Source organism: Gracilinanus agilis, chromosome 5 (genome assembly GCF_016433145.1).
Source record: "Gracilinanus agilis isolate LMUSP501 chromosome 5, AgileGrace, whole genome shotgun sequence".
Classification (NCBI taxonomy): domain Eukaryota; kingdom Metazoa; phylum Chordata; class Mammalia; order Didelphimorphia; family Didelphidae; genus Gracilinanus; species Gracilinanus agilis.
This window is the reverse complement of record NC_058134.1, coordinates 110,574,526-110,599,433: the sequence shown is the minus strand read 5'-3', so window position 1 is coordinate 110,599,433 and position 24,908 is coordinate 110,574,526. Positions and strand designations below refer to the sequence as shown.

Sequence of the window (24,908 nt, the reverse complement as noted above, 5' to 3'; positions counted from 1 at the left end):
TCCTTCCCTTCCCTTCCCTTCCCTTCCCTTCCCTTCCCTTCCCTTCCCTTCCCTTCCCTTCCCTTCCCTTCCCTTCCCTTCCCTGGGCTAGGCAAAGGGACTTGAATGACTTGCCCAGGGTCACATAGCTAGGAAGTTTTTGAGGCCATATCTGAACCCCAAACTTCTTGTCTCTAGGCCTGTCTCTCAATCCACTGAGCCACCTGGCTGTTCTCTGTGCATGTGTTTCTAAAAAGCATATAGAAATGAAAAATTAGAAAGATCAGATGCTGTTACAATGAACTCCAAGGGTTTGCCACATTCTTTTGGATTCATAGAATTAGAGAAACGAAAGGGAATTTACAGATCATCTAGTTCACATCCCTCATATTACAGATGAGGAAACTGAGTCACTACAGGGTGAGAAGACTTGTCCATTTGATTTAAGGTTGTCAAATACCTGTTAATTGATTATTAATAGTTGAACCAAGCCTTGAAATCAGGTAATCTGACTGCTGCCCTCTCTAGGGCATTTTTCATGCCTTCTGATTTTGGAGGGGTCCACACTTGAGTCTTCATTGGTATAGGGAAATCTTAGTGTGGAAATTCCTTCTACCAATGCAGGTCAGCATCTGCCCTGCAACTTAAAGTCTTAGAGAGTTGTCTGGGGGTTCTGAGAGGTTAAGTGATTTGCTTGTGGTCACACTGCTAATAGTTGTCAAAGCCAGGATTTGAATTCAAGTCTTCCCAATTCCAAAGCCAGCTTTCTATCTACTATGCCATACTGCTTCCTGATACCATGTTGAATAGAGTTCCAGTAGGTAGACTCTCAGCTGCATCTCGACTGCCTTTCTGTTGCACAAAATATTTTGTTATAATGACATTTGCTATAGACAAAGGATGATAAATATTTTCTTATAAAAGACCAACAGAAAAACATTGCCAGAGGTCTGTATAAATGGAAAGCAACTCAATTTAGTTGTATTTTTAAAAAATCTGTAAAAATATTCCCGTTATCTTTTTATACCAATGCCAGGGGGTATTTCAACAAACACAACAGAGATATATACCTGTATGTCCCTTAGGGAGGGAGACCTCTGGTCAAATCCAACCTCAGACACTTACTTACTTACTTACTGTGTGACCATGGGCAAATCATTTAACCTGTTTGCCTCAGTTTTATCACTTATTAACTCTCCAGGAATTGTTGGGGGGATTAAATAAGACATTTGAAAAGAGTTTACAAAGCATACGGACATAGTATGTGATATATTGTTGCTGTTTATTTCCTTCTCCAGCTCATTTTACAGATGAGGAAATAGAGGCAAACAAGATTAAGTGACTTGCCCAGGGTCACAGAGCCAGTAAGTGTCAGAGGCCAGATTTGAACTCAGGAAGATGAATCTTTCTAACTCCAGGCTGGACACTCTATCCACTGTGTCACCTGGCTGCCCAGATGATATATAACTATTAGCTATTAGTATAGTATGCAAAAGGAGGTATAGACATAGTGGGAGAAACATGGACATAGATGGAGACAGAGAGAGAGAGAGAGAGAGAGAGAGAGAGAGAGAGAGAGAGAGAGCACGAGAGTGAGAAGGGAGCAAGAGAGTGAGAAGGGAGCAAGAGAGAGAATGAGGGAGAGAGAGAGAGATATTTTTCTTTTAGGATGGTGCTATTTATGACTAATGTAGGCCCTAAACACAGTGTTTAGAGAATTTATTACTTTATTTTTAATTTAAAAAAATCTTTCCCATGGTTCCATGATTCATGTTTTCTCCCTCCCCAACTCCTGGGATTGACAAGCAATTCCTCTGGGTTTATACATAAATATATTATCACTTGAACCCATTTCCATATTGAGAATTCATTACTTTGGTGGAGCCATGATGGATACTTGGGGAATTGATTTCAGAGAGTTTGTCCAGGATCTGAAGGGCTAAAGAGTTGTACACAGGGAGCAAGTGGTATGGCCCGAGACCATTTGGGACCAGAAGTGGAACTCAAACAGAATGCCAATGAGCTTGGGGCACACACACTTCCTCCTCTGCTCCCTGCCAAACATGCTTGGCTTGTAGGGTCCACCTTCTCAGTGGGGGAGCCTCCCTGTGACCTGAGGACCAAAGCTATGTGGGACACCTAGGATTTGTTGGACTAAATGTCATGTAAGATCTTGTCTAGCTTAAAATCCTCGATGCTATGTTGGTAAAGGATGGGTAAGGGGATCAGAAGGAAGCAAAGTGTTAGTCAAACGCCAATGGTAAATTCAGCACCAGATCCTCCTCATTCCCTCTTCTCTTCTGTTCTCACAATGTCCTCCTGAGTCCTCTATTACTTTTCTAAGCCCTTCCCTTCCATCTTGGAATTAATATAGTTCTAGGGTTCTAATTAATGTTGGTTCTAAGGCAGAAGAGTAGTCAGAGCTAGGAAATGGGGGCGAAGTGCCCTGATTCTGAAAAGGGCTCCAGAGGATTCACCAGGTTATCAAAGTGGATCATGATACATAAAGAGAATGGCTTGCATGGCCACGGGGAGACCTACATTTTAGAATATTGGTTTGACAGCAGGGTGGAGGATAGACCTTAGCTACGGCTACCCCCTCCTTCTTCATCTCACATTCAAGTTCTACGTCATTATTTCAAAGAGGGTGTTATGATGCAGTTGAAGTCACTGAGGTAGCCTGGGTTGGGAAGTGGAGATAGTACATTGTAGGAGAGAGGATTCTGGAGTCCATTACACCATATTTTCCCAATATTAAAACACACTAAGGTTTACCTCAGGGCATCTAGGTGGTGTAATGGATAGAATGCCAGAGTTGGAGTCAGGAAGACTCATACTCATCTCCCTGAGTTCAAATCCAACCTCAGTCATTTACTAGCTGTGTGACCCTGGGCAAGTCACTTTACCCTGTAAAGAAGTCACTTCTTTATCTGTAAAATGAGCTGGAGAAGGAAATGGCAAACCACTCCAGTATTTTGCCAGGGAAACCCCAAATGGGGTCATGAAGAATCAGACATGATTGAACAACAACAAGATTAGATATTCATTGTATATTAATATAGTGTCCTTGGTTAAAAGGCCAGATCTTGCCATATGTTTTATTAATATATATGTGTGTATATATATACACACACATCCACATGTTTTATTCACACATAGGAATAGATTCATATTTATTTCCATACATGTTTATATGTTGTCACTGAAAGTAGAGGGTACTAAGTTTTTCCCTCCTTGTTCGTATTATGCCCCTCTCTCTCCTGGGCATTTCTGTGTCGCTCCCACCCTCAGATTAGGAGCTTCTACTACCCAAGGCGACTCGACGAAAGAGGGCCAATCAACATTTCCTAGTGGGAGAATGCGGCTTGATCTTCCAGTCGTGATCTTAGAAAGGCTGGCAGTGACAGGTGTTGGATGACTTCAGGGATCCTGAGAAGGGCGGCTGGGAGCAGGCAGCCTGGGATCAGAGAAGGTGAAGGTGGAGGAAAGACAAAGAACAAACGGAATACACACTTCCTTGGCTAGACAGTTGCAGTTTGTCCCTAGACCCAGACCTTTTAATGTTTGCAGCTTCTTGCATTAGGATAAAACCACAGCTTCCTGACTAAAGCCACACACATGCATTCAGCAAAGTCTCTTCAAGACGATAAATTCTCTGTAGTCCACCGGCTTGTTCTCCCTCCTTCCTTACCCTCCCCAGCTAGCTGAAGGCTCCTGGACTGAGGTACTGAAGTCATAGATGTGATGAAAGCTTTCTCCAAGCCTTCTAGAAGTATTGGGGAAATCAAGCATCACTGCTTGGAGCCCCATTGGAAATGTGTATTGAATTTGAACCTTCTGATTTCAATTTAATTTAGCATTTATTAAGTGCATATTATGTACCAGGCACTGTGTTTAGCAGAATGAGAAAGAAAGAAAGAAGGAAAGAAAGGAAGAAAGGAAGAAGGAAAGAAAGGAAGGAAGAAGGAAAGAAAGGAAGAAAGAAAGAAGGAAGGAAGAAGGAAAGAAAGGGAGGAAGGGAGGAAGGAAGGGAGGAAGGAAAGAAAGAAACAAAGAAACAAAGAAAAAGAAAGAAAGAAGGAAAGGTAGGAAGGAAGGAAGGAACAAAGGAAGGAAGGGTCCATTACATTCAAAATAGGCACAAAATAATTTCTGGGAAGTCTGATAAGAAGAGTAATTTATTTGCCATGAAACAGGATCTCAGCAGGGACGATGGAAGGCTCGAGTACATTGGTGCTGGGGATACAGAAGGGGTGGGACTGGGAGAGATGAATATGAGGATACGGGGAGTGGTGGCCAACTCAGAATCACATCAGAGATGGAGAGAAGCCAGAGTGCAGTAGATTGTTAAATTCTCCAATACTATACATTTTAGCAATATTACTACTGTTTAGCAAGAGTAGCAATAGCAAACAGCAACAGTAACATTGACTAGATTATTAGTCCTCGAGGTGGCAGCCTCTGCCTGGATGTTCAAGGCAAGGGTCCGTGAGTAGAGTCCTAGGACCTGGCTGGTTATAAAGACGTGTGAAATAGACATTATTACTAAACAGACATTTTTAGGAATATGAATTGTTTTCTTTCCCATATCTACCCCCTTTGTAACTCTAACATTGTGACAATGTCATTGTTAAACACAAATCATTTCAAAACTATCCACTGCAGGGGCAGCTCAGTGGCTCAGTGGAGTGAGAGCCATGCCTAGAGATAGGAAGTCCTGGATTCAAATCTAGCCTCAGTCACTTCCCAACTATGTGATCTTGGGCAATTCACTTAACCCCCATTGCCTAGCCCTTACTGATCTTCTGCCTTGGAACTCATACTTAATATTGATTCTAAGATAGAAGGGAAGGGTTTAAGAGCTGCCTTTGTCATCCATACCACTTCCTCCCAATTCCATGGATAACTGAAAGCTGACTGCATTATGTCCCTAGGATTAGATGTTGATTTGTTGGACTATAAATTCATAGATGGGCACAAGAAATTAAATGTGAATTTGGGGGGAGTTTTTTGGAAGCCACAGATGACATATGAAGGCCAACAGATGACAGAGAAAAGGTTAAGAAACTCAGAAATGCATAAAAGATATAATATTTTATATTCAGCATATTTTATATTTTATTACCTTAAATATACACAATATCTTTTTTAAAGTTAAAATATGTAAAAATTTAAAGTCTGCAAAAAGAACTCAAAAGCCAGCAGATGACACATAAAGGCTAGAAATGTTAACATTGACCTACAACTAGCCTATGACCAAATACTTTACACAAATTTTATAATAAGGTACTGTAAATACAGCACAAAAGAAAAAAGAAAAAAAATCAGATTTTTCTTGGGTACGAAGAGAAGGACAAAAATTTTTATGAGAATTTTCTGGATTGTGGTGGGCACTGAACCCCAACCACTCTCAATGTGAAAGGGATACCTGTACACATAGAACTAGACCCACCCCACCCCCCCAAGCCAGCTTTAAGAAATTGATAAGAATCATTTGGAAAGCAAATAAGTATAAAAATTAGTTGGAAACATTTTAATTTCATCAAGCCAAATATCTCCTCTTATTCTCTTTCCCTGTACTAATCATTTGTTTAGTGTTTTTTTCTTAAAGGATAGAAAAGCAAGCCTCAGCTCAACATGTGCCTAGGTGATCGCGAGTTTTGAATTCGTGTGATGTAATTTAGTTTTATGTGTGTTGACGAATCCAGGGCCTCGTTACATGAAATAACCTAAAAGGTAGCCTCTAAATTGCTCTAATGAAGAGCTTTTTAGAGTTTGAGCTATCAAAGTATACTCTTACATACATACCCAAAGAATCGAACCAGAAAGCAAATTTCCCAGCTAGGCACCGTGGACGTCGAGATTGATGCGTGAGTGATAGGAAGGCGAGGTGATTGTAGGGTGAATGGAAGCACCCAGAGTGGGCATGGAAACACTAAGGCTGTGATCGTGGCCTTGGAACAGTGTGGGGGTTGTGCCACTCCTAAGCGCTATAGGAGGCATCCACACTGCCTATCCCTTCCTGGGAGGTCAGGGGAAGAAACGGCACAATGGCCTGAGCCCTGGGATGAATCTCTCTTATTTCTGAGACTTTCTTGTTGTCCAGGGCTTTGAGTTTGAGGCCCAAGTACGGGGAGGAGAGCTAATGGCCTTTCTCTTCTCATTTCTAGATACGACAACCCGCCTCTTGTTAGGAGCCATTGCTGTCCTGCTTTTTGCCATCCTCGTTGTGATGAGTATTCTAGGTGAGTGGGTTTTAATCCATCTTTTATCTACTAGAGCTTGGTTGGAAAGCACTGGCCCGCTATCTAGTAAGTACTGAGCCCTATTATGCGCCCCGAAGTTGACAAATCAGAAAGCCCCAAATTCAAAACTCCAATTCTAGAATTCATAGGATTTAGAGCCAGAAGGGACATTAGTGTCCATCTAGCTCAGGAGTTCTTAATCTGGAGTCCACAGGACTCCCCCCCCCCCCAGGCCCCTCACAAAAAAAGCATCTGTGGAGAGATTTCATAAGCTTGGACAGGAAAAAATGACGTCTTTATTTTTACCAATGGAAGTGTGGCATTTCCCTTAATTATGAATATGGCCAACAAATATTATTCTTAGGAGGGCTTCACAGGCTTTACCAAGAAGCCAAAGGGACCCAAGAAACAGAGAAGGCTAAGAAGTCCTGCTCCAGCCCAACTCCCACATTTATACAGAGGAAGTTTCAGAGTTCCTGAGCCGTTCTCATTGTGGAATCTTCGCTAAATTTTTCAGCTGCTCCTATTCTCACCCTACTTAAATATTCCCCATATTCTAACTTTTTTCTTCACAGTATCACTAACTCTGTATTTACATCTACGTATATATGTGTTCATGTCCCATTTTCCAAGAAGGAGAGACACATGAATTTATTAAGTGTCTACTATGTGCCTGGCTTTATGCTAAGTATCTTATACATATCTCATTTGATCTTCACAACCAATTTACTTATTATGTCTATTTTATAGTTGAATAAATTGAGGCAAACAGAGATTAATGACTTTTCTAGAGTCATGCAACTATTACATGTCTTAGCCTGGATTTGAACTACAGTTTTCTGGACTCTGAGTCTAGTGCTTTATCCACTGCACCACTTAGCAGCCTCAGAAAAAATAAATCTTTGAGGGTTCAGAAACATGGTAGAGAGACTAAGAGAGTTAGGAGTGTAGCCTGGAAAGGAATGAAGACATGGTTGTCCTGTTGTTATTGTTCAGTCATTTTCAATCATGTATGATTATCTGTGGCCCTATCTGGGGTTTTCTTGGCAATTATAATGGAGTAATTTGCCATTTCCTTCTCCAGCTCATTTTACAGATGGAGAAACTGAAGCCAACAGAGTTAAGTGACTTGTCCAAGGTCACATAGTAAGTGTCAAAGGCCAGATTTGAACTCAGGAAGATGAGTCTTCCTGACTCCAGGTCTGGCATTCTATCTGCTGTGTCACTTAGTTGCCCCACTAGTTGACCAGGGCTTCTTCCTTAAAATGGAGGTTCTGGGAAGAAAGAGACAGTTTGAGAGAGAGGCCAGAAGGATGGGCACTTCCAGTGTGAGAAGTAGTCTAGGAGTTGGGTCAACCAGTGGGAGAGGAAATATTTTTTCCTGGACAACTTATGATCTTAAAATTGTATCCCAACTGATAACGTTGCTTTGCCTTCAAGAATGTGACTTAACACTTCCCTACTGGACTGAAACTGCTCTGATTCTGCTCACTTCACTCTATATCAGTTAACGCATGTCGTCCCAGGTTTTTCTGAATCCGTTCCTTTCATCATTTCTTTCCAGAGGCCAAAGCTGTGCATGTCTCTCTTGAAGAGTTGTTGTTTTTTATACCCTTACTTTCCATCTTAGACTCAATACTGTGTATTGGTTGCAAGGCAGAAGATTGGTAAGGACTAGGCAATAGGGGTTAAGTGGCTTGCCCAGGGTCACATAGCTGGGAAGTGTCTGAGGTCAGATTTGAACCTAGGTCCTCTTGACTCCAGGCCTGGCCTCTATCCACTGAGCCTCCTAGCTTCCCCTAACTTTGTTAATTATTGTAGTTGGTATTTTTTTTCTTGTTCAAGAGCTTCCATTTAATGAAGAGACTGAAAAATATCTTTATGCTTTTGAATTCTCACAACTTTATGCCTTTTCTGTAATTTCTGTAAATTTTGGTAAATTCTTGAAAGAGTTTTCACTTTTTAGCCTGAACTTAAATTTTCTTGTTTCATTCATTTACATCATTTTACTGCCTGGTCAAGGTCTTTCAGTTCTTTTAAGGTGTCAAAAGATGAATTAAGCTTCTGATTGATTATCTTTAGTCTTTCCTCCAAGGGTTTTCAAATGCCTAATTTCTTCAAAGAATCTGAAATTTTTTTTTCCTTTTTTTTTATTTAGAATATTTTTCCATGGTTCCATGATTCATGATTCCCCTTCCCCCCTCCCCAACCGCTCTTTCCTCCCCCTCCCAGAGTTGACAAGCAATTCCACTGAGTTATACATGTATCATTGTTCAAAACCTATTTCCATATTATTCATATTTTCAATAGTGATCTTTTAATGCTAAAACCCCAATCATATCCCCACTGAACCACGTGATTTGTTTTTCTTCTGCGTTTCTGCTCCCACAGTTCTTTCTCTGAATGTGGATAACATTCTTTTTCATAAATTTCTCTGGATTGTCCTGGGTCATTGCAATGCTGCTAGTAGAAAAGTCTATTACATTCAATTGTGCCATAATGTATCAGTCTCTGTGTACAATGAAGAATCCGAAATTTTTTGTAAATTTCTTTTCTAACATCTTAAACTTTAAATAAAGCTGTTCCATGTTGAATGAGCAGTTCTTTGTAACTTTAAAAAGAGGTTCAATTTTGAATGTGTTTGGCAAGTTCCCACAGTCCTACAGTATATTGAGACAACCTCTCTAGGGACAGGTTTAAATGCCTGTATAATATGAACACTTTGATTATCTTCCATTAACCTTCCTTCTACCTCTAGGGCCTTAAATCACACACACACACACACACACACACACAAGCACGCACACACACAAATCCAAGTCATTATATAGACAAATCACATTCTTCTTGAATGATTCACAGAGGAATTTTATGGAATTTGCTCTTATATCTTGGGGAAATATTACTTTTGAGCCAATTGATAGAACCATAACTGGATCTCTAAATGATAAATAGATGTGCAATCTGCCAATAATTGACGGGCTTGTGTAGGTGAGAGATCTATTTTTATATTTCATTTGAATACTTAAGGCAACATACTGGTGTAGACCTGGAGAGATTTTTTGTGGGAGGCAGAGGGGAGAAAAAGCAAGACGGTAAGGATGGAGAGGGTTCCAGAAATTATAATAAGGGATGTTTGAAAGAAATGAGTATATTTAGCTTAGAGAGATGATTAGATTCACAGAATCTGGTGATTCTAGAATATGGGAGCTCAAAGAGACCTTAAAGATAACTTAGCTTGTTATCCTTATTTCATAGAGACAGCTAGCTAGGTGGCTCAGTGGATATGGTGCTGGACCTGGAATCTGGAAGACCTGAGTTCAAATCTGGCCTCAGACACATATTAACTGTGTGACCCCTGAGAAAGCCATTTAACCCTGTATACCTTAGTTCCTCATCTGTAAAATGAGCTAGAGAAGGAAATGGCAAAACATTCCAGTATCTTTGCCAAGAAAACCCAAAATGAAGTCATGGTCAATTGGACATAAATGAACAACAACCTTGTTTCATACCTAAAAGAAGTGAGGCCCAGAGAATTGAAGACATAGAGGCTTCCTGGTCAAGCCAGAACCAGAACCTCTCTTTCCCCATGCTTTGTCCATTGGTTTTCCCTTACGCCAATCACCTGTCCCCCTTGTATAACCTTTTCCTTGGAGAAAACCAAACCGAGCAAGATGACATCTAAACTCTTGTCCTCCAATTTCCTCCTTTAGTTCACTAGTTGGACAGATGGGTTTTGTTTGCTCTCCTTGTAGTTTTGCTTCGAGGGAAGGCATGATAAGTTGTCTTCATACAGTAAGACTGTTACATGGAAGAGTCATTTTGTGTTGCCCCAGATGGTAGAATTTGGAACAGTGGGCGGAAGTTAAAGGGAGTCATCTTCTGGCTCAATGTAAGAAGGGATTTAAAAACCAATTACAGCTGTCCAAGAATACCCAGAATGAGGAGGCTGCATGAAGTGGTAGAAACGTTCCCAGCCTCTGGAAGCATTTGAACAGAAGCTTGATCACCCCCCATCTGGGAGGGATTCTTCATGGGATAGGAGGTTATACCCAAGCAGCGAGGTATGAAGTGAACTAGAATGCTGCACCCACAGACAGGAGCATCTGAATTCCAATCCTGCTTGAGTCTCTAACTATGTGACTTTGGACAAAGGACTAAACTTCCATCTGCTTCAGTTTCCTCATTTTTAAATGAGGGATTATGATATCCCCAACCTTGCAGGGTTGTTGTGAGAATAAAAATGAGCTAATTTTTGTAAAGTGCTTTGCAAATGTTAAAAACACCACCATCACCACCACCACCATCTTAAATGACTTTTAAGAAGCTTTCCAATTTGAGGGCAGCTGGGTGGCCCAGTGGATTGACATCTAGGCATAGAGAAGGAAAATCCTGGGTTCAAATATGGTTTCAGATACTTCCTAACTGAATGACCCTGGGCAAGTCACTTAACCCTCATCATCTAGTCCTTACCACTCTTCTGCCTTGGAACCAATATACAGTTTTGGAAGATGGAGGGTAAGGTTTTGTTTTATTTTTTAAAAGAACCTTCCTAATTCCAAGAAGCTCTGATGCTTAAATGGGTTGTTCAGATTGGAGGGAATCATATTTTCTTTGGAGACCAAGCTTCTGGTCCTTCCCCTCTTGAGAAGTCTGTAGGATGCCAACCTGTCACAGTCTACTTTCTCTTTGCAAAATCCAAAGGAGGAACCCAGAACCAATTTAGGTTGGGGAGACTTTCTGTGCCCTCCCCAAAACACATGCAAGACTCATAGTGGTTCTCTTTTCTTTCCCGTAGCTTCCAAGGGCTGTATCAAGTGCGATGCTCCATGCCCAGAAGATTGGCTACTTTATGGAAGGAAATGTTATTTTTTTTCTGAAGAACCAAGAGACTGGAACACGGGGCGCCAGTACTGTCACACCCATGAGGCATCTCTTACTGTCATTCAGAGCCAGAAGGAGCTGGTGAGTATGACCCACTTGGACGGGACACTTGGCCCCATTGCAAAATCCAGGAACTCTCCAGGGTACGAGCTCAGCGACCAAGTACTTGTCATTGAAATGTTTCTGGATAGAAAAGTTCATAAAACACACTTAGGCCTGCTGAGGTCAATAGAAATCTTTTCTGTTTGTGGTCAGATCCCACTCAGAGAAGAACAGGGAGAAAGAAAACTCAGGAAGCAGCCTTCTGTTGGAGCTTTTTGCTGTCAAAGCTGATTGTTTGGTTAGTGGTGTTAACACAGGAAAGAACTTGATAATGTAGGCTTCTGGGTTTGAAGTGAAAGACCTGTGACTTTTAGACATATAGGTGAAAGGCACAAAGAAGACAAGACAGCAACAATAATAACGGCCAGGTAAGCCTTTCTCTTCTTTTTTCTCTTTCTGTCCCCTGTGCTTGTCTGGCACAGTGCTGGGAACACAGTAGGTCCTTAATACAAGCATATATATTTGCACTTTATAGACTAGAAGCCTGAAGATTTAAAAATTGCTCCACGTAACGTTTCTCATTTGACACAAAACAGCAGATGTTCCTAAAATCCTTTTTTTGGGGGCAGGGCGGGAATCTTTGGTATCTATTATGTGGTGTTTCTTAAGCATAGGGGAAGATGATCCAGACAGGGTATTCCTGTATGGAGGGGAAAGTAGTCTGGGATTTAAAAATTTTCCCACGGGGCAGCTAGGTGGCTCAGTGGATTGAGAGCCAGGCCCAGAGATGGGAGATCTTGGGTTCAAATCTGGCCTCAGACACTTCCCAGCTGTGTAACCCTGGGCAAGTCACTTAACCCCCATTGCCTAGCCTTTACTGCTCTTCTGCCTTGGAACCAATACATGGTATTGATTCCAAGATGGAAGTTAAGGATTTAAAGAAATTAAAAAAAAGTTTAAAAATTGTCCCATATAATCTGGTCAATGCAAAATCCAGTTTGAAGCTTTCATCTCAGAATCTTCGCTTCAATGGGGAAAGGAACTGATGGGCCTTCCATCTCAACTCAAAGATTAAGGTTTGTTCTGAGACACATGGATGTGCCAGAAGGAAATATTTGATCTCAAGGTTCTGCCTGTTTTCTTGATGCAGGAATTTATGTTCAAATTCACCAGGAAGGAACCCTGGATTGGCCTGAGGAGAGTAGGAGACGAATTCCACTGGGTCAATGGAGATCCATTTCACCCAGAAGAGTAAGCTGACATTCGTTCTTCTGATCGTTGCTAATGGGTTGGGGCATAGGTGCTTTCCTTATAACCAGAATTCCCCATTCCTGGGGAAAGGAAGTTTTGATTTTGTTGACAAGGGATGTGGGAGGTAAGAATGCAAGGCATAGGGCAGTGGGTGGGGACATTGGACTTAGAAATAGGAAGTGGGAAGGGAAGGAAAAGGACAAATATTTATTAAGTGCCTGCTATGTGCCAGGCACCATGTCAAGCACTTTACAAATAATATCTCACTTGATTTGATGCCTACAACAAAATGGTGAGGTGGGTGGCATTATTATCCCAAATTTATAGTTGAGGAAACTGAGGCAAGCAGAAGTTAAATGACTCGCCCAGGGCCACATAGTTAGAAAGTATCTCAAGCTGGATTTGAACTCAGTTCTTGACTCTGAGCCGAGTATTCTATCCACTGTGCCATATTTACTAGTCATTGATTTACCTGCATGGTACCTCAGTTTCTTCATCTGTAACAAGAAGAATAGGCCCTATGGTCCCTTGCAACTCTAACTCTATGATCCTATGAATTATAGTTAGGAAGCCATCAGTGATGATTTTAACTTCAGATCATTTGACTACAAAAATAGAACTTGGAGAGATCTTGTGTGGGTGTTGCCAGAGAGGGGGTGGAAGGATGATTAAAGGAGGGAGGGAGAGTATCTTGGGGTCCCATTCAGCTCTCTTCATTCATGCAGGGTTGCTTGTCCTAGCCTCAGTGGCAGCAATGCTTTCCAGCTGGGCCAGTGGGATCTTGGCTCTTCTGATCACTGATGAAAGTAGAGTCTTTTTTTCTTTCCACAAGAGAGAATCTTCTCCCTGGTTGACCTTGAAATGAGCCACTTCTCTTCTTAAATTTCCTTTTTCTATCTCTCCCCTCCATTTTTCCTCTGGCCATAGGTGCTTCTTCATTTCATCCTCCAAATGCTTTTCTCCTCTCTCTCTCCTTCCTTATCTTCTTTGCCAATGTGCTAGAGTAAAAGGAGGGCCTAACTTTGGGAGGTAGAGGACGGGGGGGACAAATCTTGCCTCTGCCACTTGCTACCTGGATGATTTGGGGCAAGTCACTTAACCGCTCACTTGGAAAATGAGGGACCGTTTGGACCGGATGACCTCTAATCTCTGACTCTAAGACTCTTTCTCTGGCACATGTTCAATAAATCAACCAAACAACAAATAATTTGATGCAACTACTATGTTCTAGAAGGGCAGTGAAGTGGCACAATGGAAAGAGCATGGGGCTTGGAATCGGGGAGGATTCATCTTCATGAATTCAAGTCTGTGATCAGACAGCTACTAGTTTTGTGACCTTGGGCAAGTCACTTAACCCTTTTTGCCTCAATTCCCTATCTATCAAATGAGCTGGAGAAGGAAATATCAAAGCATTCCAGTCTCTGCCAAGAAAATCCCAAATGGGGTCACAAAGAGTCATATACAACTGGAAAACAACTAAACAATAGTCAAACTAGGTTCTAGGCATTATGTTGCCCAGTTTGGTTCTCAGAGCCTCTTCTCAAGAGTTCTCTTTCCATTATACCATGCTGTCCTTCTTAGAAACAGAACAGGTTATTATCTTTCAAGGATATAAATTGAGGTAAGTAGGTGGCCCAGGGGATAGAGTGCTAGGCCTGGAGTCAAGAAGATCTGAGTTCAAATGCCAGAAATATTTACTAGTTGTGGGATCCTGGTCACTTATTCACCATCTCAGTTTCTCTATCTGTAAAATGGGGATAATAATAGCACCTACCTTCCAGGGTTGCTGGGATCAAAGGAGTGATTATAAAGTGCTTAGCCCTGTAGGTGTTTATATTCTCCTGGGTGGGAACAACCTGTGGATGAGATATATAAGTAAGTACCCAATAATATGAGGAGGGATGATATGTTAGCAACCAGGGGGACTTCGTACCATGAAAGGTACTGTACTAGTGTACTTGGGCAGGAGAAAAGAGATGGAATTTTTTACCCCTCAACATTGGTATGATGGGACTGTGATGTCCTCTATGAAACAAATGCCTTCCCATCCCATGGGATTCTTGTCTGTGTCTTATAAACCCTCCACAGAGGAGCCACCAAATAGGCTATAGGCTTTTCTGTGATGGAATGAGTTAAAAAATAGGTTCGAGAAGAATTTAGGTAAATTCTTGGACGTACCAACTTATCACGGGAAGTCAACATTGTTTTGGGTCCATCCTTAACCCATGACAACAACATCATATGCAGAAATAATGCATTTGTCAATCCTCAGTGAATCCTCAAAATTGTGCCTCAGTCTATGAGAGGCTTTGAGTTTTCATTCTAACAATTGGATTTAATGACCAATCATCATTTATGCTGAGTCTCCTATGTCTAGATGCTGTGTCTTATGAGTACTGGGGATACAAATACAAATAAAGACATTGGATAGGATGGATGGGGTGTATCAATCTACCTCTCTTTGATCCATTCAACACTGAGCCCAAAATTACCCTCCATGGCCACTACTTTTTTTGTGTGGTTTCCTCCATTAGGATGTTAGCTCCTAGGGGGCAAAGACTCTTTGTAGTTTTTATATTGGCATTCCCAGCATTTAGCACAGTGGTTGGCACAAAGTAAGCATTTTAATACATACTTTTTCATTCATTCATTTATTCACTCATGCACACGTTCAAATCAGGATCAAATAAATATGATCCATGGAGAATGGAAATTTTTAGCATTATAAACATATACATTTATAAAAAGTAATGTTTAAAAAAGGGGCAGGAAGTCCCATGGATAGAAGACCAGCCTGGTATTCAAGATTACCTGGATTCAAGTCTTGTTTTTGACCATATGACTGGAAAAAAGTCATTGACTTAGTCTTCTTTCCTCCAGGCAATTCTCTAAGACTTGTCAGTAGCAACCAAGTTGCCCATCTTCATAAATGGAGGTAGTTTCTACGCTGGGGATTCCCCACCATAAGATCAAGGACTGGTCAAAGAAATATCTGAGCAAAGGCTGACTTTATTTGGTGGACAAGGCAAACAAGTCAGAGATCTGCAGATTCCCCAGTTGAATTTGAGACTCTGGTCTTTGACATCGACAGATCTTTATTTATTTATTTATATTTTACATTCTATTTCTTTTTTCCTTCCTTTCTTCCTTTTTTCCTTCCTTCCTTTCTTCCTTCCTTCTTTCCTCCCTCAACATTGACAGATTTTTTAAAGCAAAAAGAGGAACTTACAGAGTGGGGTGTCTTACAGGGGTCACTCTTGACATAAGTAACAGGAAATTGTCATAGAAAGGACAGAACACTTTTGATCTGGACTTCTTTACAGGCCATTTTTGACATAGTATACGACAACCCCCATTTCTGAGACATCCCCAACCTCCACAAGAGGTCTCTGAGACCCCGTCTCTAAGACCTTTGGTCTCTGTAACTTCTGGTCCTTGTAACTTCCTACATGAATTGGCTTGATATGAACACATTATAAAATGATTTCACACACTTAGAATTAATGTAGCTACTTATGTTTAATATGGTAACACACACACTTAAAATGATTATAACAATACACATATTTGAAATTATAACTCAGGTATTGCCCTGGCACTACATTCTTTTTAAAAAATTTTATTTTTATTGCAATGCAAAACGTACTTTCATATTGGTCACTGTTGTAAAAGCACACTCATACAAAATCAAAACCCCCCAAAGAAAACTATAAATACACTGATGTGAAAGATGATCCAACAGTTCTTTCTCTGAAGGTGAACAGCATTCCTTATCCTAAGTCTTTAAGGATTGTCCTGGATCATTGCATTGCTGAAAGTAGTCAGGTTTTCACAGATAATTATCGGCCAATATTGCTGTCATTGTGTACAATGTTCTCCCGGTTCTGCTTATTTTGCTCTGCATCAGTTCATGTAGATCTTTCCAGCTTTTTCTGAAATCATCCTGCTTATCGTTTCTTATAGCACAATAGTTTTCCATCACCAACATGTACCTCAGTTTCTTTGGCCATTCCCCAATTCATGGATTGATTTCCTCCTCGATTTCCAATTCTTTGCCACTACAAAAAGAGCTGCTGTAAATATTTTTGAACAAGTAGGTTCTTTCCCCTTCTTAATTGTCTCTTTGGGATACAGACTCAGTAGTGATATTACTGGACCAAAGGGTGTGCACAGTTTTATAGCCCTTTGGGCACATGGGACTACATTCTTAATCTGGTTATATACACAGACTCTTGCCTGGGACTATATTCTTAATACAAATCACACAGTCACAAGGCATCAAACTAAAGGGCTTCTTAAGCTAATACAAATGAGGGGCTGCTTAATTAAATTTCCTTCTTACATTCCCCTCGTTGGTCCTCCCCAGATAATTCTGAAAGTGGACTGACGCAACCTAAGTGCACAGAGGGCACTCCTCTGTGGGTGACGCATGGACCACTAAGGTGCACAGACGATAATTGAAGGGGGAGGAGAGGAAAGGAAAGAGAAGAGTATGAAACAGTCAGAGGCAATGGGAGATGCTGGCAGAGAAGTATCAGGGACCACTGGTGACGCATGTTGCTGCTTCATTGCTCTCTTCTTGAGGATGGGCCACAGGAAAGAATGTCTCTGGCAGTAGCTGTAGGAGGTTGTCCTTTGCAGACGGGCTGCCTGGGGTGACTGAATGCTGGTGCTGATAGTCCAGAGTTATGGGAGTGGCCTAGAAAGGAAACTCTGCAACTCATCCATTTCTTGGGCATGTCTAGATGCTTCTGCTATATCTAACCAAGTCACGACTGCTGGGATAGTTGTTATGGTCAGCTGAGTCAGCATCAGGCATTTTTCTTAGTACGATTCCAGGGTTCCAGTTTGGTTGCTTGGGAGTCGGAGAAGGTGGTGCAGCTGAAAACAAAGCTACACACATGATATACTGAGAAATCTATTCTGTAATTTCAAGGGAATAGGATCAGTTTCTCTGGTGTGAGTTGATCAATCAATGACAGTGAGGGTCTTGCACTTGCCTGGTCAGATAGGAAATTTCTCCTGCACTCCTTGTCCCGAGAAACTGCCTGAGAAGTGTCTTGGGTGTCTTTTTACTTTGCATTTTTGCAGTTTGAGATCTCTTGAAAATTTCTTAACCTTTCCCAGCTTCCCCCCTCCCTGGACCCCCTCATTCTCAGAGCCAGCATAATTGCACTTTAAGAAGAGCGACAAGAGACTACCAACCTGGGTACTGACAGAGGGGTCACATACGAAAATCAGACCGGGAATGCAGCAATATTAAAGAACATTTGTTAAAGCAAATCTTGAACCTTGTGGGGAAAAGAGACTGGAAGGATCTGCTTCTTCACCTCCAATCAGAAACTTTGTAGGATTTGATCTTCACACATATATAGAAATCAAGTCAGAAAATGTATAACAAAGAGCTTTGTGGTGAGGCAGGTTCCTGTAGAAAGGATGCTTCAAAGTGCGCCATTTGTGAAAGAAAAAACTGGTAGACTCATCGAGTTTGCTCTACTCAATATATAGAAGGAAGAAGGGAGCTACGAATAAATTCCTTGCTTAATCTCAGGCATCAGTTACAGAGAGGCAAAGGAATGACCAAGTGGTTCAGGCTGACTTCACTGGTCAGGATGGAGTTCTAGATATTCCCTTAAGTCACTCCCCCAAACATTATTCATGGACTAGCAAGAGCTCTCTGCGCTGTGCCGATGTCCTGATTGGTGATCCGATAGCCTCCTAACCATCATGCCAGAAAGGAAGAATCTCAGAAACATATTACAATGTTGTCTCTCAAATAGCAAAGTCTTGGAACGGTTTCAAACATCAGCTTTGGGGACACACCTGATAGGATTTTTAGCATCTACGCAAAATAGCAACGTAGTTGTCAGAGATCGCAATCGCTCACCAAATTTCATCTTTTAGGCATGAAAAAAGGAAGTAGTGGAGGTTCCTCTGTCAGGGAGACAGGAACCACAGGTTTCACCACAGGGGAGCAATAGCAGTTTGCATGTAGCAAATGGTCAGATGAAGAAGCAAAGTAAAAACAATCTTTAATCAGTTAATCAGATGGAAAGAAATGACAAATCTAAACAAAGAAAACAATATACCGGCGTGGAAGACATCCTAGTTCACTCAAGAATCTAAGAATTCTAAAAGGAAGGGCTGGAAGGAGTACATAGTTCAGTCATTTGAAGAAGTTTCAAGGAGACTCTTAGAAAAAGGGTAAGGAAACAATGAGTGATCTTCTATTTTATTTTAATTTTTTTAAGAATGTAAAATCTTCTTTATTGTGGATGATTGGATGGTTTCCGTAAAGGATCCCCAAAATTCAAAACAAAATTAATTGAAATGATTCGATCTCTTATTTTAAAACAGAGTAACTTATAGAGAGGTAAGATAATCAATATTGTGTTTTTGAACTTCAAGGCTTGATTGTTCCACCAGGCTTTCCCCTTCATGGTACATGTTCAACCACGTGAAGAAATTATTTTAACTTTGCATTAAATCTCTTCATGTGATCAGATCCATGTAGAGTTTTCTTTTTTAGAGTGCTAAAGTATGTTTGAAATAAAAGAGTGATAGGAGCATGATGGGACTATGGTCAGGTTTATAGCAACTGTTTAGGCGAATTTATAATATGGCAGTATACAATAAAATTCAGAAGTCCCTCAAGTCCAAATATAATTAACAGAAAAACTCCTAAATTATATCAGGCAATGAAATAAAAGAGAACCTAGATAGAAGTTTGAATATGGTGACACATATGTAAAAATCTTCAGAATGGAACTTCACAGATAATAGTAAGTATACAATTATTATTTGCTTAATTAAAAGATAACAAGGAGATCATGAGACGTGTTCAGAGCAAAGTTCCTATTAAAAGATTTAGTTTCCGGATGGTACCTTGAAACAGGAGAGTGATTTCAATCTAAATTTCTTAGTACATTTTTAAAAAATTTAATTCTGACAAGATTTTAACGAGGGATCATTTTGGGCATCACTCTGAAACCTCTCTCAATCTCAATTAATTCGCATTTTCTAAGGTTTATACCATCAAGGATGTTTAACAATATAAAACTCCTTTAAGTATTATAGTTAGTGCTGTGTTGGTAGATTTTGCATTTCAGTTAAACATCCGTCATTCACTTATCATGATTTGCTTGATTTACCAAAATCTAAGATCATTAAAAAACATGAGATCATTGAAACATACAACTGATAGCAATATATCAGAGAACAAAATTTGTTCTATTGTCAACCAGGTGGATTTGAAGATTATTATTGGAATAAACACTTTTACCAGATTTCACAGGATCCTAGTAGTATCTGTTGTAACCCTTTAAAGTGTGATGGAGAGACATTTTACAAATACTGAATTATGACTTCCATATTCAGAACCTGAAAGTGTTCTAAGTTTCAATTCCAAACATTAAGAGCACAATTCATAAATCGTACATATATTCACTCTCTGAGTTTTAACCTTTGTCATGCCAGGCTGAACAGGAAGTCTGCCCTGCCCCTATACTTGCAGCAGTTTCCTGAGTAGGTGATGATCAGGTTGAATAGAGCTAAGTCTACTACCCATTTTTCTTTCTGGCAAATTTATAGCTCGTGTAGATAATCTAAGAGTTTCTTTTGCATATATAAATAGAACAGGGAGATAACAAATTTAGTATCTGCAGATTACAGGTGTTTGTGACTGTGACTAGCAGGAATCTAACTGACTGGATAAGTGTATACAACCAGTGTAAAAGACTCCTAGTAATCAAATAGGTAATTTTAAATCTCTCTCTCTCTCTCTCTCTCTCTCTCTCTCTCTCTCTCTCTCTCTCTCTCTCTCTCTCTCTCTTTCTCCCCCCACATCCCCCTCTTTCTCTTTATTTTATTTTATTTTTTCCCCCTTGGTTACATGATTTTTGTTGTCTCCCTCCCTTCTTCCTTCCCCCCTCCCAGAGTTGACAAGCAATTTCACTGGGTTATACATATCACTCAAAACCTATTTCCATATTATTCAGTTTTATAATAGAGTGATCTTTTAAAACCAAAACCCCAAATCATATACCCATACAAACAAGTGATAAATCATATGTTTGCTTCTGGACTTCTACTCCCACAGTTCTTTCTCCAGATGTGGATAGCATTCTTTCTCATAAATCTGTCAGGATTGTCCTGGATCATTGCATTGTTTTTAGTAGTAAGGTCAATTTACAAAAATTTGATGGTCCTATGATGTTTCTGTTACTGTGTATAATGTTCTCCTAGTTCTGCTTATTTCACTCCACATCAGTTCATGGAGTTCTTATAGAAATCAAATAGTTCATCATTCTTTATAGCACAATAGTATTCGAATCATCACCATCATATACCACAATTTGTTCAGCCATTCCCCAATTGAGGGATACACCTTCATTTTCTAATTTCTTGCTACCACAAAAAGTGCAACTATAAATATTTTTGTACAAACAGAACCTTTTGCACTTTTTAAATCTCTTAGGCATACAAACCTAGTAGTGGTATTGCTGGATCAAAGGACATGTACTCTTTTAAAGCCCTTTGGACATAATTCCAAATTGTAGAGCTTCTCTTAAAACAAAACAATTTATAACACTTAAAAAAACCCAAAACAGAACACTGACACGATGAAATAATCACTTATGAATGAAATTATTCCTCCCAGCTGAATGAGTGAGGCCCTGTCAGAGTAAAATTTACTCTGAGCTTTTTACTCAAAATAAAATTAAAAAAAGATCCTGGGTTTTTTGTTGCTATCTCATAGAGATAAAAGTAGACTTCCTCTAGGGAAAATTGTCTTCTGTTATTAGGGATATCTTAATACCTTGAATACTCATCCAAATATTCTTCCTCAGAATGAGGGGGACTTTTAATCAAAACCCATTTAGTATTAGTCCAAACTTTTCCTCAGAATGAGGGAACTCTTGACCAAAATGCCTATTTGTGCACACCAAAATATTGAAGTCTTCCATAGATTTTAACAAAAAGAAACACTAGCAATTTGTAAAACACAAATAGACCTAAAAACTGGGTAAACATTAAACATACCACAGAACAGTAAAGAGTTCATGAAAGAAAAGTAGGACAGGATCCTCGTGAGGGCAGAGGCTTTTGCCTTGACTGAAGGGACATCCAGGCAACAATTACAGCAGAGTCCCTCAAGCGGAAAGGTCCCATGGAGAAATTTCAACTGGAAGACCTGCTGCTGTCTGGAGTAGATCTTTAGTCCCATCTTGGGTGCCAGCTGTAAGAAATAGGACTGGACAAAGAAGTCTCTGAGCAAAGGCTGACTTTATTTAGTGGGCAAGGCAAACAGGTCAGAGATCTTCATATTTCCCAGTTGAATCTGAGACTCTGATCTGGTTTTTAAAGCAAAAAGAGGAATTTACAGAGTGGGGTGGGGAGGACTTAGAGGGGTTACTCTTGACATAAGGAACAGGAAATTATAGGTAAAAGAAAGGTCAGAACACTTTTGATCTAGACTTCTTTGCAGGTCATTCTTGACATAGTATATCCCCACCCCCATTTCTGAGACATCCCCAACCTCCACAAAAGGTCTCTGGGACCCCATCTCTGAGATTTTTGGATGACCTTTTGGTTCCTATAACTTCCTATATGAATTGGTTTTATATAAATACCTTATATCAGGATTGACATATTTACTTACTTATTAATCATTTAATATGTTAACACATGCCCTTAAGATGACTATAACAATACACATATGTGAAATTGTAACTCAGGTCTTGCCCTGGTACTACATTCTTCATCTGGTTACATACACAGATTCTTGCTGGGACTATATTCTTGCTACAAATCACAGTTACGAGGTATCAAACTGAAGGAAATCTTAAGCTAATACAAATGTGGGGCTGATTACTTAAATTACACCATATTGATAAAATTATGGATCTGGAACAGAAACTGAAACATTAACAAAGTGTCTCTGCTATATATTTCTCCCCCATTCCCACCATATGGTGGCCTGGGCAGCTGCTCATCCTCTGGAAATGCTGAGTTCAATATCCCACCTGAGATACTTACTAGCTGTGTGACCCTAGACAAGTAATTTAATTGCTACCTGCCTCAGTTTCCTCAACTGTAAAATGGGAAAAATAATGGCACCTACCTAACAAAGGTTGTTATAAGGATCAAATTAGATATTATTTGTAAAGTGCTTAGCGCATAAGAGGCACTTAATAAATGTTTTTTTCCTTCGTTTTCCTTCCCTACCCTATCCTACCCATCTCTATTTTGATTCTGGATGTTTTCTACAAAACAAGTGTCCTCATCAGAAGACATACCATCCTGAAGAGACCAAAGGGCTGACCTAGTACATGACAGATGGATAGACAGATAGAGCATTTATTAATAGCACGATGCTATGCGTTGACAGTGGCATTTCTGATGTTTATATGTTTAGAATAAACTGAGTTCTTTTTCTCCTACCAACAGGTACTCTGTCTCAGGACATGGGGAATGTGTCTTTGTGGACCCCACAAGACTTGTCACATCAGATTGCCTGATGACCAGGCCCTGGGTATGCAGTAAGATGGCATACACGTGAGGCAGGGGCACGGCAGTGTGGGAAGCAGGCCAACACGTGCCTCTCCCTGTGCCTTGGCCCAGTGATGAGAGGCCCCAGCTCTTACCCTGACACTCACTATGGAGCCACAGACCCTGGAAGTTTTTTCTGCCAGCCATACAGCTGTGAGACAATAGTATATTATCCCCAGGTCTCAGTCCTGGGCTCCTGGTTCCCTTCTCTGCACATATCCTATCAACTTGCTGTGCCATCCTAGACAGGATCTGAAACCTGGCTATGCCTCTGCCCTCTCCTTTGACTAAGTAGCACACAACTATGCTTCCCTCAAGGCCACTTGTGGGCACTATGTATGACTGTTGCCTGTAGTGAGGGATAACAAAGCAAATGTTTACCATCAATATCAATATGCCCTTCACATAAGCAGTTCTTACAGTTATTGTAGCCCTGTGAAACCAGGTAGCTCCCCTCCACTGAGATCTCCTTATTTTGCATTAATCCAAGGAGCCCTTCCTGACACTTGGAGGCACTGAATTTTACCTTATTCCAGTGATTTTTAACTTAATTTTTTGTGAACAAAAGTATTTATATTTTTCTTTGAAAAGATTTAATTTCCTTGACTCCCTCCCCTTCACCTGTTATAAACACTGGCAAGATCCCTTCAGGCATCCCTTTTCTCCCCACCTCCCTTGCTTTTTTTGTATTTTCTGGTTGCGGTCAGGAGTGCTCGGTCTCCCAGGCTGCCCTTCCCAAGGTAGGCTGCAAGACTTTCCTCAAAAGGATTCAGCTTATACTGAATGAGCTGCAATTGTCCAGTGATACTGCCCTGACACCTGCTTTGCAGCATTTTTATTGCACACATAGTAGTACTGGTGCTTATAGAAAAAAAAAATCAACTACAGCAACAATGCAAGGACTATCATAGGCTATTCACAATATGGACACACCCACCTCACCCAAGAGCCACAACCCACCTTTCCATCCTAATCATTTCTGTCCTCATCATCATGACAAGGAGGGTGGTTTCAGGGAATCGTTCCTCTCTGGCATGTGGGAAAAGCCCCATGTGGTGCAGGGGAGGTCTGGGTGCCCATCCCTTTGCATTGCTTTCCATTCTGCTTCCTTAGTGCTTCTCTGCTTCCTTAGGCCCCCTGATTGTATCCACGAATGATGTACTGATTATAAATGGAATAAAGACCTCCCCTCACTACCTCTCCTCGAGAAAACATTTGTGTTTATCTTGCATTTCTGCTTTAGATTTGTGAGTACTCAGATCCTCTCTAACTGCTCCTTGGGGGCCCAGTCCCACCTTTCTTCAAAACAAAAATTAACCCCCTTATCATCTGTCTTAGAATCAATGTATATTGGTTCCAAGACAGAAGAACGGTGGGCTGGGCAATGGTATTTAAGTGACTTGCCCAGGGTTACATAGCTAGAAATATTTCCCATTTTTAGGCATGGCTCTCAACCCATTGAGCCACCTTGTTGTGCCCCAACCCTTGCCAGTTTCCTATTGACAGGTGTAACCTTCGGTTATAATATTGAACTTGTTTTAAGTTTGGTGGAAGCTCAATGGTTCCCTCCTCTATGGCTTTAGGGAGTTAATTTTAGATAAAACATTTAGGAGTAAAATGACAGTTACTATGAACCCTCAGGAAGATTCCCAACATTTAGACAGAGGCATAGCTCTCCATCTTAATTTATTCTTCTATCTCTCATAGCTCTATCTAGCTAGGCTCTTGGCCTTTTTGTGGTTGTGGCAAAATTCAGGTTGCTAGAAATGGTTGACTGACAAAGCAAAAGGTTTTATGACAGTGTTTGTGGATAGACAGGTCCTGGGTAGAGAAACTGGGGTTAAGACCAACCATTTAATTGGAATTTCTCTCAATCTTTTAGTAGGTAGAAAGATCTGGTACTTCTATTTCTGGTAGCACATTCAAGTTGAATCTTTTTGCTCTGAGATACTGCTA

General features: G+C 40.5%; 1 protein-coding gene across 2 annotated transcripts in view; it reads left to right on the top strand.

Moving 5' to 3' along the window:
• LOC123250378 (C-type lectin domain family 2 member L-like) overlaps positions 1 to 22,962 on the top strand; it is a 28,545-nt gene extending 5,583 nt beyond the window's left edge. Inside the window, exons 2-5 of one of the 2 annotated variants that reach the window (XM_044679428.1) lie at positions 6,150 to 6,224; positions 11,023 to 11,189; positions 12,301 to 12,401; positions 22,851 to 22,962. In XM_044679428.1, the coding sequence (XP_044535363.1) occupies positions 6,150 to 6,224; positions 11,023 to 11,189; positions 12,301 to 12,401; positions 22,851 to 22,962 (455 nt within the window). The remainder of the gene's footprint in view (positions 1 to 6,149; positions 6,225 to 11,022; positions 11,190 to 12,300; positions 12,402 to 22,850) is intronic. The other variant, XM_044679429.1, reaches the window with a different exon arrangement.
• Positions 22,963 to 24,908: the final 1,946 nt, after the last annotated feature.